Source organism: Cynara cardunculus (assembly GCF_001531365.2).
Source record: "Cynara cardunculus var. scolymus isolate 2C chromosome LG 1, CcrdV1, whole genome shotgun sequence".
NCBI lineage: Eukaryota > Viridiplantae > Streptophyta > Magnoliopsida > Asterales > Asteraceae > Cynara > Cynara cardunculus.
In genome coordinates, this window is record NC_037528.1 from 2,387,347 (window position 1) to 2,403,612 (window position 16,266).

The following is a 16,266-nucleotide window of genomic DNA, read 5'->3' on the forward strand; positions in this document are numbered from 1 at the left end:
AAAAAAATAAATGATCAAAAAAGTAATTAGAACTAAAATTAATTAATAATTTGAATTAATATTAAGTAAAAATAATAAATATTAATCAAGAGTATAATTGAAAAAAATATGACAAAAAAGTTGTAGACCTTATTTAAACGCTAAACCAAGTAGCGATTCAATAACTTAATTTATAAACTATTCTTTTTCCATCCAAACATGGGTTTTGATATAAACTCAAAAAAATTTAATTTATATTTATCAAACATGATTTTAATATAATGCTAATAGTTATGATTGTTTCATCTGATTGTTGTAAATAAACATTGTTTCTACTACTCTGTAAACACCTATTTAAAAAAAAAAGATTAAAAACTTCGGGTGTTACTTTTATAAGAAATAGTATTGTGAAACAATACAAAAATGAACAGTATCTGCGAGGGAAAATTTCCTCGCTAAAAGGGTCTTTCGTCGGTTAAAAGCTCGTAGGTAATGCTATCAACGATGGATTAGCAACGGAATTGGTTTTTGGCCAATTCCCTATCAATGAGGGATTATCAAGGGCACTGGTTTTTAACCAATTCTCTCGTTGATCCCTCACAAATCTGCAAGGGAACCGACTTTTGTTAGTTCCATCGTTGATTTTTCGCTGATCAACAGGGGGTTTTTCTTTCGCAAATTTCAGTTTTTGATACTTTGTTTTCTAGTAATGAAAATAACACCATATTCAAATCCGATAAATTTTTATGAACTTAAAATGAACAAAAAAGAAGGTTGAAAATTAGTGTTATGAGTATGTTCAATTAGAAGTATTTAAAAAACAATTGAATTTTAAGTAAACTACAAATTCGGTTATATGGTTTGTCAAAAATAACATTTTTTGTTTCTATAGTTTTGAAATTACAAGATGATTATCGTGGTTTGTAAAAACGCTGAATTTGGTTTATCTTTTTAACGACCGTTAAAAAATTCCCCTAAATGATAGGTAATTTCATTTTTTATCGATTTTTTTTCTTTTATCCAATCAAAAGCCACATAAATCAAAATATAAAATCGTTTTTATTGAGTAAATGACAAAAGAAATGTAGTAAAAAAATAAAAATACTTCTCATTTAATGAAAAATTTTAATGATTGTCAAAAAGACTTCAAATTCAGATGTTTTTACAAACTCTGATAACAATATTATTATTTCGAAACAACACAAATAATGATTTTCTTTTATGAAGTTATCTTTTTTTACAAGATTATAATATGACGTCTAGACAAATGTGACCTCGACAAAATGGTTTTGGACGGAATTTCCGTTTAAAAAACTCGATAATTCATGGGATTCCGCAATTCACACAAAGTATTGAATTTTAACACGTTGATATTCTTCAAAAGCACCTTTTAATAACCTTTTATCACGAAGAAGTGAGACAAATTAGAATTTATTAATTACACAAGGCATTATTTGGTAAAAATAAGTTAAGGATCGTTTACCAAACGCTTATTCGGGTAAGTGAACACCAAATCACATCACCTTACTAGATGAACATGGTAAGAACCAATAATCTTACCCGGTAAGAACGAAACAAATACCAAAAATCTTACCCGGTAAGTGAGGGCGACGACTCTTACCACGGTAAATGCTTACCGGGTAAATTATTACATATGATACCGTTTTGGTGGACTAAAATTCTACCGGGTAAGTAAATGATAGTGTTAAATTTTACCGATAAGCGCTTACCGGATAAATGTTTGGTAAACAGCCCATTAGTTTACAAGTTAACTTATAAAGTAACTTATTTTTTGAGCAATTGTTTGGATGCACATGAATTAGCTTATTGATAAACTAATTCGAGTAGCTTATGAGAAGTTTTTGACCCTTTTTCTTACAATTCTGACTAATTAGTTATTGGTTATAAATAATTATTAAATATTATTAAATCTTAAACAATAGTAATTAAAATTAATTAAACGTATTACTTGATTTTAATTATACATTATATTAATAATAATTATTAATTATTTATAAACATTATTAATTATATCAATTATTATTTAATATATTAAGTTATAGAAAAACAAATATACAAATTTTAGAATTGTTTAAGTAAGTTACATAAAAATTACAGTTTTACTTATTTTATTTAATAGATTATTAAAATTAATTAAATTGAGTTTCTTCATAGATGGAAGGAACCTTTTCTTTAATTAAGAGAGATACGATCGAAAAAGCATGATTTTTTTTCTTCCTGTAAGCTTAATGAATATCAATTTTTTTTTTTGCAAAAAGTCATGTATCGCCGTTCAAATAAACTGTAAGTTTCATTGAATTTATTAAATTCTTAACAATTAAACTTTAAAACATAATATGTTTTTATAGTTGTATAACAATATAGTATGTTATCTTAATAGTCAACCTCTAAATCTTTAAGAGTCAAGTATTGTTTGACCAAAAAAAAATATATCTCTTAATGGTTTTAAAATCTTCTGAATAATTTTGTATTTTGGTCATCTTTTAACCATTCAACACCTTAATTTCATTGTAAACAATTATATTTTATTTTGTACAATATCACACGAGCCTCTTAATTATTTTGAATACTTAATAATTCTATAGCAAATCATTTAACAATTGTCATTTATCAAACAATTTCATAAGTTAAAAGAAAATAAAAATCAAAACAAAAAATATATATATATATATATATATATATTTATCTTTGGTAAAATGAGGACCGTCGCTTTCTACTTCACCCGTCAATTATGTCTCCTTGTAGGGCCAATTATTTATGAATTATTTTTTTGTCTTAATGTAAAACACATCAGCTTTTTTCTATAACAATTTTTTTAAAAAATTAAAAAATAAATAATTAAAACTTATACTTTTTAATAAAACTTGTATTTATTTCAACAGATCTTATATTTTAGAAATTACAATGTTACTTACATTATTAAAATATTTATATATTCATTACAATATTTTTTATAGCATCTCTAACAGATTATTTAAAATGAATATTTTAGAGATTTTTTCTCTAAATAGTTTCAAAAACCTTTTATAAAATGAAGAAAGTATGAGAGATAATGAAAATTATTTAAAAATGATTACTTATGATAGAGAACTGTTTTTTTTTAATTCATTCTATCAATGAGATTGATTGAATTTAAATATTTTTAAAAGATAAATAATATTTTATGTGTTATATTGAACATTTAAATGATATAGTTAATTGTGTAATCTCTAAAATAGATGATCTGTTGGGTATGAAAGTAATTTTTTTCTCTCGATAATTTGACTTTTTACTTTTTCATTTTGAAGAATCTATCGTAAATGCTCTAAACATTTAATATCTAGGTATCTTATTAGTGAGAATGGTTTGATGCATAATAATTAAAAAACTCTCATTATATAATGTAAAATAAAATATAATTGTTTGATAGTTGTTTACAGTGAAATTAGGACACTGAATGATTAAGGGAGACATATGATACAAAATCATCCAGAGATTTTATAGTCATTAAAAGATAAACTTTTTTTCACCAAACAATATTTACCTTTTAACAATTCAAAAATTGACTTTTAATAAAACTATTATATTTATAAACCTAAAAAAATGGGGTCATGTGCCACATACCAACCGAGAAAAGGAAATGGACCTACAAAGTACAATACAAATATTTTTGACCGTCTATTTTTTTTTAATTATTTTTGCAAATGCCACGTCACATGCTCAATCATTTCTATTTCAACGAATGAAATTTAAAGCTTACTTTGACGGTCCAAATTTTATCTACACTTTTTCTGATGAAAATGATGCTATCAATATGCCAAACATGTATATGGTTCTATTTGTCTGTAGTTTAATGAAGTTATCGGGACCCACAGTTTATTACGTTAGTTATACATGATTGTTTAATAAATAAGTTTGTCAAAAAAAAACTTTATATAATAGACAAGTTTTTTTCTATATTTATCTCTCTTAATTAAAAAATACATTTTTTTATCTATGAAAAAAATGTTTCCAAACAAAAACTTTCTTAATCTACTGATGAAAAACCAACCAATTTCATAGTCAACATTACTAACCCTCGGAAATTTTACAATCATTTAGAATAAGGAAATTAATAGAAATAACCATTTTCAGGGAGCAAATTCATCTTTTAACCATTTTTTCTTGGTAAATTTATAAAATATCACTACATCAGCAAATGGTACTGACACCTCATAAAAGTTACTCTATGGATAACAGACTGATCTTCCTCAAGAGCTCACATCGACGCCAACTTGGGGAGGATCTAAAAGACAAAAAAAAAATCAATTTTCACCCACTTGCGGATGTGCCACTTTACGGACCTGGGTGAAAAGTGAATTGTTATTTTTTTCGTCTTTTAGTTCATACGCAAGTTGAGAAGTTGCAAGAAACAATACTTATGTAAATATCTCCGGTTATTTATCAAAAACATTTTTTACATATAAAGAGAATGTTGTAGCTGCGTAAATCATTATGAATAAATAATGCATAAAAATAAGGTTTACTTTATACTGATTTTGTTCAACCTCATCGAGTTGGATTGATTTGGGTCTAACATTTTTTCGATCTCATCATGTCAGCCTGTAAAATATAGAATTTTGGGAAGAGTTATTGACTATTTCCCATATTGGGTTTGGTAGTTGGACCATCAAATTTCTGTGCAACTCTATACATGTTTTCATGATTATTGTTTTGATAAGAATCACGATCATAAGGTTTTAAGTCTTAATCATGCAATTGAAATGTTGATTTGAACGATTTGTCATAAATGTTTGTAGGATGCTTTAATGATGTGATTCAAAGGACCTACAAGATTTCCGCTAAGGATTATATCACCGTTAAAGGACCATCGACGTTGATTGATGTACTTTATATCGGTATTTCAGGTATAATTAACACATCACTTGAGCAGTTTCACCCATTATGTAAATGGCCTATACTCTAGCACAAGTGAAGGGATTTAGTCACTTTCAATCTTGAAGTTGTACAGGAATTGAACGTGACGTAAAATATAAATCATGATAAATCACATCTGATTTCTTTCTCTTTATTGTTTGTCGTGTATTGACCTCTTTATAAACCAGTAGGACATAGACAATACATGTGTTGCATACATATATACATGTGTATGTATAGAACAAATCGAAACACCCAATTCATAAATCAGTTAATATAACTTCCCCAAACTTTAGTTCGGTTTGATGTTAATTTATGACGAAACTACTTGTAAACGCATAAAAACCGTTCATCTTTTGATATTTATTTTGGTATTCCAGGTATGCTATTAAATATATTACACCATTTTTTAATTAAAATTGCATACGAGATTACATATTATTGTTACTTTTTTCTCAAATTTACCCATCACCGTCAATGATTCTCCTACCATGTCATCATCCCCGTCTTCGTCGGTGATGGATAATTGAACCCTCTCCTCTCTGAAAGTTGCACTTCATTTTCAGAAACTCTTCTCGTGCATGGACAGTGTGCTCGATTGGATTACCTATGAACTCAACATATATTTTATGAATGAGTTGCTCATCTCTAACCTGTCGCTCATGAAAACACATTTAATCAATGCTTGATATTTTAATTTATAATTTTTAAATATACAACAAACATTTTTTTTATTAACCAGGATATCCAACCCGCTAAGCGAGCCGACTAATCCCAGGACGACCATCTGCTTTGCAGATAGCCTGGAGTCACCGTATTTGAACCTCTGCGGCCACAAAGGGACTTTTATTCCTCATTGAATTTGAACCTGAGACCTCCTGGTACTTTTGACCTTTGGAGCCAAGCTCAAACCAATCAATCACCATCCTTCTGGTTACAACAAACATATTTACAATCACGTTATAAGAATCCTAAACAGTGGATTTTTTTTCTTTCAAAATAGTGAAATAATTGCAGGCGTTAATTCTAGCTCAGACATATTTTAACGATCTAAAATTTTCAATTCGATTTCGTTAAATGTCAAACTATATTACTTAAACTCTGACATAATAAATTGAATATGAATTATCAGTTGGGCTATTTGTTTACCTTGTGACAAAAATAAAAACGGGTTTTCCATTCCATTACCATTCCGATCCCCGACGGGTAGTGACGATGTATCCCTGACCCCATTCCCTACACTCGATTATATGAAATCTTTGTCGCCGACCGAGTCAACCAAGTCAGAAACCTGTAAGATTGGGTCAAACCAACATCTGTATCAAATAAAAAATTTATTTATTTTCTTAGAAGTCAAATAATTACTAAATACTTATTTAAATACTTATTTTTTTAGGGTATTTAGCCCTTCGTTATAACCAATCGGCCAAAAACATTATTTATTAACTAATAAATAGTTTTATTTTCTATTTAACAAAACTAAACTATAAATTTAAATAGTAAAAGCATGCGACAATTATTATGATTGATTATTCGATTATGATATTAAATATTATATAATAAATTGCTCCATCTTATGCAACCATAATTTTGGTACGTATTTTAAACCCAAAATGGACCTCCATAATTCATTTTGAGAGGTGATTGAGATTGCTTATAAAGATAATTTATTGACTTATTTCGGTATGATACCGGTAAACATTTTTGAGTGTTTGGATAAACAACTTATGATACCGGTAATAAGAAGTTTTTGAAGAAGTTAAACTATTTTCATTTATAATAAGTTGATAAATGATTTTGTAGAAAAATATAAGTTGTTTCAAATGAGCAATCCCAAACACCCCCTGATTAGCCAACGTAGGAATGTGTCTTGCACATTCATCATTTAATTATTGTAACAACTACTTATAAATTTAATTAATTAATAAACATTGAATTATTTGAAATATTAGTGCAAATTTGAAAACAAGGGTAAAAGAATCCATTATTTTTTAAATGTACGTTCTACCTATATTGTTCAATCAGATCAATTTTTTATCTGAGTTCAAATGTAAAATCAAATCAAATGATCAATCACTGCTTTTGGCTTTTCGTTGTTAATTTTTTTTATACCATTCGAATCAATATCAACAAATAATAAAAGGACGAGTTTTTAGAGTATTTATAATAAATTCTAAATCATTTTCTTTAAAATATCTTTGATAAAATTACAGTTAATTCCAATAGATTTTCTATCGAATAAGTTTCAAAATTAATTAAAAAAATAAATATTATGGTTAGGTGGTATGGATGGTATAGACGAGAGGTTTCCGTCAACAACTCTTGAAAAGGCATAATTGAATGGAGCCAAAGTTTAGGTGTTGGTTGAATCAAATCCATCTGTCCGCTTCACATCTTCTTTTTTATAATTAAACGATCAGCATCACCGCTATCACGCGCCTAACTTACATTTCGCTACCCTCCTATTCATCTATTTACACTTACCCCCACGAACTTTTAATCTATTCACACGTTCATCACAACTCATTAAGTGTTATGTAAGTATGCATCTTGAATATAAATGGTTGTTTTGTTTACACAACTTAATGATTTTGATGGTTTGGAGACTTGTTTCATTCAATCAAATCAGAGTGATTGTTTGCGGCTTTATGATTTAACTCTAATTTCAGTTACTTTTATGAATTCGGACATAACCCCCAAGTTAATGGATTTAACCATTTTCTCCCTAATCGTTCCCTTTTCACTCGATTATATTTCCTTTTGTAATCGACCTCCTTTAGTCCACACTTCCTTTCTCATCGTTACTTGTCGCTCCCTCCCTTCTTGCCCGTCACTGCTCGTCCCTCCTCCATGGTTGCTACGCTCCTCCAACCCCAATAATAAGATCTCAGGTTCGAATCCAATGAGGAATAAAAATTCTCTTATAGCCATGGAGGTTCAAATGCGGAGATTTTAGGCTACCGACAAAACAAGTGGTCTCCCTAAGATTAGTTGGTTCGCATATCGGGTTGAATATCTAGGTTAATCAAAATAAAATAAAATAATAAGGCAACCCTACTCTGTAGCTGCCATACTCCTCCAATTGCTATCAGCTTGCCCAGTTTGACCATTTTTATTTTGAGTCTTAAACACTTCTCAAATCCTTAAAATGTAAGTTAGATATACGCAAAATTGCTCGATTATATTAGGCGGCTATTTAAGATTTTCACAATGCAGTTAATTACTAGAAAAATACGATTACAAGTTGCCTAATTTTGTCGATTAAAAAATTCATGTTAAATTATTAAATCTCCGCTTCTTATGATAGCCGATGGGGTGGTTAATCGAGGGACCATCCACCACAAAGGTCCAAAACTGAGGGTTATGTTTTTTATTTCAAATGAAAACGAGGGGTATTAATTGCATTTTTAACATAGATCAGGTAGTGAAATTGTAAAAATATAAATTAAAATATTGAATGCTGATTGCTAACAAACCTAGACTTGGACTCATCGTGATGGCAGCCCAAGAGAGAGAGAGAAACAGAGAAGAGAGAGAGTCAAAGAGAGATCTGAAATGGTGAGGGCACCCTGCATCGACAAAAATGGCATGAAAAAAGGGGCCTGGAGCGAAGAAGAAGATAACAAGCTAAGAGATTACATTGAACGATATGGCCACTGGAATTGGCGTGAACTCCCCAAGTATGCCGGTATGATTGATCTTCACCCCCTTTTCTATGCGTATAAGAAGTAAGATTTGTACTCGTTTGATTCGTATGTACTCCTATCTCTGTTGATTTGTTTTGTTGAAATTGAAGGATAAATTAGTACGCTGATTTATTCAAGTTGAGTGTATCTCTGGAGAATTGTTTGATTTATCGAAACCGAAGGAGAAATTAATGTTTATGATTCAAATTAAGGTAGCTTTAGTATCACGATTCCAAGTATTTTTGTTTAATTCCGGAGAATTTTTTGATTTATCTGAAAAATTCAGAGGATTAGTGTTCTGATTTAAATTAGGTTAGGCGATGGAACAATCTCATTTGTTTGTATGCATCTCTGAGAATTCTCTGAATAAATTAGGTTAGCTTATGGGAGTAAATCTCTAGAGTATCGATTGAAACCATGGGAGAAATTATTGTTGTGATTTTAGTTAGGTTAGCTTATAAGAGTAAATCTCTAGAATTCTATGAATTAAATAGTATGATTTCCTTTGCCTCCATGAACGATGTGTTCAGCTGCTGAATCTGATTTGAGGAATCTGACAGTATGTTGTTGTAATTAGGTTTGTCCAGGTGTGGCAAGAGTTGCAGATTGAGATGGATGAATTATCTTCGACCGAGTGTCAAACGGGGAAATTTTAGCAAGGAGGAAGAAGATATCATCATCAAATTCCATCAGGACATGGGAAACAAGTATGTCATCCAATCATATTTACATCCGAATTTGGATTCGGTTTCTTCTACGATTATTTAGTTCGTTGCAGAATTGATTCGACCAACCAATATTTAGGGCTAATGAATCCAATTCTTTGGCTGATCAGATAAATCTAATCAATAATAATAGGCATAAAACAGGATTCAATCCTTGCCTGCCAAAAGAATTCAATTCTTTATCAAATGTTCTTATGATTTTCATAAATTCTGCAGATGGTCCACAATTGCTGCACAATTACCAGGAAGAAGCGACAACGAAATCAAGAACCATTGGCACACCCATTTGAAAAAACGCAGCACGAAACATAATCATCAGGTTATTCATCAAGTAAAAGAGGAACCGAACTCTAACATTCAACGGATTATAAACTTTGCTGGTTTACCTCCAAGTTTTGTGTCGACATCGAGCGACAACAGAGTTTCTAACGAGTCAACAGCATCACGCGGAGTTTCTGATGACTCAACGTCTGGTTCCTGTGTACAGCAGCGGTTGTTAATCGATTTGAATCAAGAATATGTAGAGTCATGGGAAGAGTGTTGATATGGTTTTAGGAAGAAACAAAAGATAGAAGTTACTGATCTAAAATAGGTCAAATCTTTCTTTCCCCAATTAGAGGATCGAAAACTATCCAAAATGTTGTTATATACATGAACATCGATTTCATCAAGTTTTGATATAAATTTGTTATTTTATCTAATTTTTTTGGAATTTATAACGATATACAAATCATAAACGCTAAGTAGATCTACTTGACGTGTTCGGTTAACCGACAAATGGTTATCTGAACACGACTATAGTCATGGCATGAGGTATTGCCGCTTGCTATGCTAGAGCATCTTCACCAGATTTCTGAAATGGAGTTTTTGGACAAATTTTTATTCAACAGATTATCCAAAACTTTTGAGTGAAATTCTCTAAACGGTTCTTGATGTTAAAAATCTATATGAGAGAGAAATGATATTTTAGTAAATGTATCAGTTATTTAATATTTATAATCAATATTGTAATATTTAAAATGGAGAATATGTTGAAATTAAGTGTAATCTTTTTTTTTTTGTTGAAGATTTTGGATTTTAATTTTCTAGTAAAGAAAAATTATGAAAAATCATTGTAATCTTTTTTTGAAGATTTTGGATATTAATTTTCTAGTTTGGGGAAATTTTGGAAAATCTGTTGAAATTAAATGTAGTTTTTTTGAAGATTTTGGATTTTAATTTACTAGTCTGGAATTTTTTTGAAAAATCTGTTGTAGACGCTCTCATCTTACTTTTGCATGTTTATAAATTGTTGCTATTGGAGCTAACATTGACTTAGTTTTTGACTATTTTTAACAATATATGTTAGAGCTTCTTTCTATTATGAGTTTTTTAGAGATTAATCTGGAGTTTAGTTTATCTTATATGGTATCAGAGTCAAGGTTTACCATCTTAAGGTCTCGATATTCTATATCAGTCTGTAACTGTCTAACCCTTCTCCCCATTCTTTGAGACCATACCGATGGATGGTATCATACCACCCATTGAACCCCATTATACGAACACGACCATAGTCTTGAACCGACAAATAGTTACACAAACCTCGATTAGATTTGAAACATTTCTAGTTCAGTATTTAAAAGGAGGATGGTGCAACACTAATTGAAGATGATGGGATTCAATGGGTGGTATGATACAATCAAAGAGGTTGTAAACAGGAATAATAATTGAATTTATAAAATATAACCTCACAAGTGGAGTACTACTACAGCGATAGTAAATTACCATATTGCCCTCGCCAATCCGGAATCATGCTAACCATATTTCACAACCACCACCATACAAGTAAAGGGAACAGGGTACGCATATAAACTGGAATCATCATCATCATCATCATGATCATGAAATGAGTTCTTAATCATCATCATGAAATGAGTTCTTAATCATCATCATCATCATGAAATGAGTTCCTTAATCATCATCATCAAGAACTCCATCCAGAAAGAGGGAATGGATCCAGTTGTGCTTCCTTCATTTTCCAGATCTTGAGAGATGCCTTCACGCTGATTCCGGTGGCGTTGTTGAACAAAAATAACTTTGCAGCGCCGTAGATCGCCTTCGTCGGATACACTCTTGATGTCACCACCGTTCTGCCTCCTTGTGCGAAGCCTTCGACAATTGAATGATCCACCTGCAAGTATGTCGCATCACATTTAAACTCAGATTTAGCCACAGTAAAATTGAATTGAATCAAATCAAATCTACTAGATCCGTATGGTTTCAGAACACAGTAATTCAGTTATTTTGAATTGAAATGAGTCCAAAATTGCGAAGATTTGGTACTCGGAATAAACAGGAATGGAGATTAAATCTGACGTACCAGCAACCTCATGTTGAATTTTTCGCCTTCTAGAACAGGAACACTGCTTCCGTACACCCATTTCCCTATGTCTACATCGTTCGATGATCTGCACAAGTTTGTATTTGTGAATGAACTTTTTGGAGATGAAAAATTATTAAGATAAGAGAGGAAAACTAATAGAAACCTTGATTCATCGGCACAGAAGTAAGTTTTTGAGGATCCATCGGTGTCTTTTGCTATATAGAAATACACAGGAAGTTGCTCAGATCGTTCGGCATCAGCTAGAACCACCACTCCAAATGGCCCCAACACCCCTCTCCCGGCTGAACCTTCACTGGTCGTACAATTGAACAAAACATCGGCTTCAAGCGTCGATTCCAACATCGTTTGATCAACTTCGAATGTTGCAGTTATATCCAACTGTGACCATTCACAAAATCACAAGTTTTTAGTTCACGAATTTCTTGCATCCTTTTTACAGAAAATGCTACAAAATGATTCAAATGTCACCTGTGTTGCTGTGCCTATCTCGAGCGGAATCAGTGATCCCGGTTTCAGCTCCACGTCTTTGAATTCATTGTATTTATTCGATCTCAAGTTTTCGACTTCCGCAATTGGCCATTGAATCAAATTGGTATTTGTTTTCGTGTCCAAAACTATGGTCCTTGGAATGTTCTGAAAATAAACGTGGAGAAAAACGATTTAGATGAACTTCATAATGACCGTCTCAAGAAAAACTTGAGCGGTGTGTGTTCGTTGCTAGCTTTAAATTACGTACCAAAATGTTAGCCCATCCCTTGTAAACGTCGTATTTAGGGGGATCGGTTTCTCCAACGTAACCCCAAAGGACCCGTCTCTTCTTATGTTGGTCGTAGAACGTCTTTGACGCATAAAACTTTCCGAAATCGTATCTTAACCCGATACCCACATCGTTTTCAGGGTCATCTGGATACCACTTATCATTCACGACGTCATAAGTCCCGAGCGCATACCAATCATGTCGATCTTCATCCCCACTTTGTTTCAACACATGCTTCACATTCGGCCCGTTATCCACCATGTCCAACCCGTTTGTGTGCGTGGTGGATACCGGATAAAGATCCACACATTCCCACATACCCGTGTGGGGAACGGCGTGAAGCACCTCTTCCTTGAGCTCGAAATGCGTAAAATTAGTGGTATGGTAAATCAAGGCACAACCGATGGTCTCGTTATGCTTGGACCCCATTACCATTCTGTATTCACCATCGGGACCCAACCACAATGTAGATGGGTCCCGAAAATCCTTGTATCCCACCCCAGGAGGTGGGAACAAGATGGGATTTCCCTCGTACTTTTTCCATTCGAGGAGGAGGGGATCAGACGAGTTGACGGCAAACGCTAAGCATTGCAGTTGCGAGAGATCGTACGCGTTGCCGGTGTAGAGCATGATGATCTGACCGTCAGGGAGGACGGTGGCGGAGCCGGTCATGACACCTTGGATATCGTACCATTGGTCAGGGACCATGGCGAAGGGGAGATGGAACCAGTTGATCATGTCTTTGGATACGGAGTGGCCCCATGTGATGTTCCCCCAGATGGCAGACTCTGGATTGTACTGATAGAAGAGATGATACCACCCCATGTGATACATTGGGCCTGCGTCACGTCGAACAGTTTCCTCAATCATTACTAACTTCCTAATATCATACCCGTACAATAATTGTTTCATTTCATAATCACCAACAACATTCCTGTCTTTTCTTTTAAATTTTTTTTATAAATAATTATTTTAATTAAAAAACAATATTTTATTTTACCATTTACTTTTTTAATAATAGTTATTGATTTAATTTTTTTTATAATTAGAATTTTTATAGCTACTTTTTATCTTATTTCATTTTCAAATGATAATTATTAGTCTTTTTAATAAATTAATTAAAAGTAAACATGAAATAAATTCATAGAATATATATATATATATATATATATGTATGTATGTATATATATGTATGTATGTATATGTATATATATATATATATGTATGTATGTATGTGCGTGCAGGTGGGAAAGCATACCATCAGGATCTAGAAGCGAAGACCAGCAATATCGTCAAGAATATGTCGCCACCATTCAAAAAAAACATCATCAGTCCAAAGAAACTATAAAATATATATATTAAATTAATATAATATTAAATCCTTTTTAGATTCCTTATAATGAAAACGATTTTATGTGAAACAATTTGATTAAAAGTAAGTCTGAGAAATTAGGTTTGGTTACCGCTAATGTAGTTCTTATCGGGCTGAAAATGGTAAGCCGAGCGTTGCCACTCAACCTCAGCATTCGTTTTCAACTCAATGGGAAACCGTTTCAAACCAGCTTCTGGCGACGCTGTTGGGAAGGTGGTGGTAGCGGCGGAGGAGGAGGGTTTAGCTCCGCCGTCATGGTAGGGTTGCTGTGATTGGTTGTGGATTACAGCAACGAGAGCACAGATGACTAGGACCGAAACAAGGATCCCAGAAAGGAGTGTGGGTCGGGATAGACGATGAGCTGCCGGAGATCCGGCGAGTTGTTGCGGGTTCTGAAGGTGGTGGTGAGGGAGGAGTGGGGTGGTGGTAGAGGAAGCCATGTGGTGGTGGAGTCTCTACTTAAGTGTGGAGTGGAGTGGAGGGATGAATGGAGTTTTTATAGAATTTTGGAAAGCAGATACTTCCACCGAAGAAAGTGACACCTGGTCTTACTGTTTCAAACAGGGATCTTCATCTGGTTTCGACCCGATTTAATCGGAACTCAACCGGAGCACAGATGACTACAACTCAATTAGATACTTCCACTCAATAAAGTGCTCTGGTTACGATTTAGAACCTTTAAAAAAATTCAAAATAACAAAATGGAGATCCGGATTGACCTGAATAAGTTAACGTTAACCAGACTGTTTTCCATTAAGATCATGTTTGTTATCAGTTTAATAAGACTCATAATTTATTCTAGTAAATTAAACATGATTATTTGATTTGACTTAATAATATAGAAAATGACTTATTCAGTATAATTACAGACAAAACTTTATATATAAAGTCATGTTTCCCCCAATCATGTCCCTTATAATTAAAAAAATACACTCCTATGTATGAAAAAAACTAGGGGTGAGCAGCGGAACCGGGTACCCACTTGCAGAACCGGAACTGCTTTGGAATTGCCGGTTCCGAAACCGGGACCGATATAAGTGGTTCCGGTTCCTAAAATACAAAACCGATTGAAAAATCAACCCAAACATTATTGAAAAATCAACCAAACAACCTCTAAGTCTTGTATGGATAAAGTTGTTTGTGTGTATTAATCTGTCTGTGTAAATCGATATAGTTTTTCATAGCTTGAAGAATCAAGTTTTTTTTTAATGAGAGATGCATGTTTAGAAAAAACTTGTTTTTTTTGCATAAACCTCCCCACTAGATAATTATTGAATAAGTCAATTTCTACATCATTAACCTACTACCAAACAATTATGTATAACTAACCGAATAAACTACGAGATTTATTAAAGTTTTGATGTTGTTAACAAACAAACCCTAAAACGGCCAAAATATAGTTGGATCCGGTGCGACCCAATTCCCAATTTGGTCTTTTGGTTTTGTCTCTAGAACATGTGTTAGGAATGAAATTCAGTGTTAAATTGTATTCGTTTTGAAAAATAAAATTGTCTATAATTATGTAAAAGTCACCGTGTTTGATTTTTCTTAGATGTTTGACTTTGACTATGTGGTTTAATGTTTGACCCTATAAATAGGGTGTTTCTTTGTAATCTTGGTAAGATTCTTCATTGTAATATTCATTTACGTAAAGAAGAGTTTGACTAAAAAAAAATATTATGACTGAAAATAAGTGTAAAATTGTATTCGTCTTGAAAGATAAAATTGTATAATTGTTTTAAAAGTCACCGTATTTGACTTTTCTTAGATGTTTGACTTTGACTATGTGGTTTTATGTTTGACCATATAAATAGAGTGTTTCTTTGTAATCTTGGTATGATTCTTTATTGTAATATTCATTTATCGTAAAGAAGAGTTTGACTAAATTTTGAGCCTTGACTTTTTCTCTCTATCTCCTCTCAAAGCTCTTAAAGGTTAAATTCAAATCTGCCATAGATTCAAAAATGATTCTTGAAGATTGATCAATATAGTGGGACAACAACGTGTTTCACGTTGTATTTTTTAATGATCGAAGGCTAGTTAAAGTAGGGAAAAGTGTGGATGATTTAATTATTATTTCATGTTGGTGTTAATTAAGTTTATGAGATACTGGATTTCATATCATATACATTTATTTCATACTGTATTATATAATAAGTGTCCACAATTGAAATAACATACAGTTTTATATGTGCATAACTATTACGTTTTTAGTTAACTGAATAACAATTTTACATTTAATTAATCTCTCTGTTATGTCAACCCTTAAAAAATTATGTATTAGTCGATGATTTATTATTATTTTATTACAAATAATAAGCTAAATGTGATTATCTATACTATATTATAAAACATTTGACAAAAACTCTTACAAACCATTTTTTATGTGTAAAGTATTGTTTATTAATGCATATTACTTAAAACTCAAGATTGCAAGTAGATTGTGC

At 32.0% G+C, this 16,266-nt stretch overlaps 2 protein-coding genes across 2 annotated transcripts; one reads left to right on the top strand and one right to left on the bottom strand.

Moving 5' to 3' along the window:
* The first annotated feature begins 8,386 nt into the window (after positions 1-8,386).
* On the top strand, positions 8,387-10,008 carry LOC112513845 (transcription factor MYB4-like). Its single transcript, XM_025120217.1, has 3 exons — positions 8,387-8,584; positions 9,160-9,289; positions 9,524-10,008. The coding sequence occupies exons 1-3, from the start codon at positions 8,452-8,454 to the stop codon at positions 9,849-9,851; spliced, it is 591 nt and encodes a 196-aa protein (XP_024975985.1). The 5' UTR covers positions 8,387-8,451; the 3' UTR covers positions 9,852-10,008.
* Positions 10,009-10,934: 926 nt separating this feature from the next.
* LOC112509378 (beta-fructofuranosidase, soluble isoenzyme I-like) lies at positions 10,935-14,259 on the bottom strand. The gene is made up of 7 exons (XM_025114312.1): positions 13,911-14,259; positions 13,706-13,714; positions 12,427-13,286; positions 12,159-12,323; positions 11,833-12,068; positions 11,667-11,754; positions 10,935-11,477 (listed from the first exon to the last, which is right to left on the bottom strand). Exons 1-7 carry the CDS (start codon positions 14,257-14,259, stop codon positions 11,271-11,273), a joined length of 1,914 nt encoding a protein of 637 aa, XP_024970080.1. The 3' UTR covers positions 10,935-11,270.
* Between the last annotated feature and the right edge of the window lie 2,007 nt (positions 14,260-16,266).

Coding starts and splice junctions, on each gene's coding strand:
- LOC112509378 (XM_025114312.1), bottom strand. CDS start 14,259: ATGGCTTCCTCTACCACCACCCCACTCCTCCCTCACCACCACCTTCAG. Junction 12,069..12,158: donor AGATAGGCACAGCAACACAG/GTGACATTTGAA, acceptor GAATGGTCACAG/TTGGATATAACTGCAACATT. Junction 11,755..11,832: donor TTCTGTGCCGATGAATCAAG/GTTTCTATTAGT, acceptor AAACTTGTGCAG/ATCATCGAACGATGTAGACA.
- LOC112513845 (XM_025120217.1), top strand. CDS start 8,452: ATGGTGAGGGCACCCTGCATCGACAAAAATGGCATGAAAAAAGGGGCC. Junction 8,585..9,159: donor TGAACTCCCCAAGTATGCCG/GTATGATTGATC, acceptor TGTTGTAATTAG/GTTTGTCCAGGTGTGGCAAG. Junction 9,290..9,523: donor CATCAGGACATGGGAAACAA/GTATGTCATCCA, acceptor TAAATTCTGCAG/ATGGTCCACAATTGCTGCAC.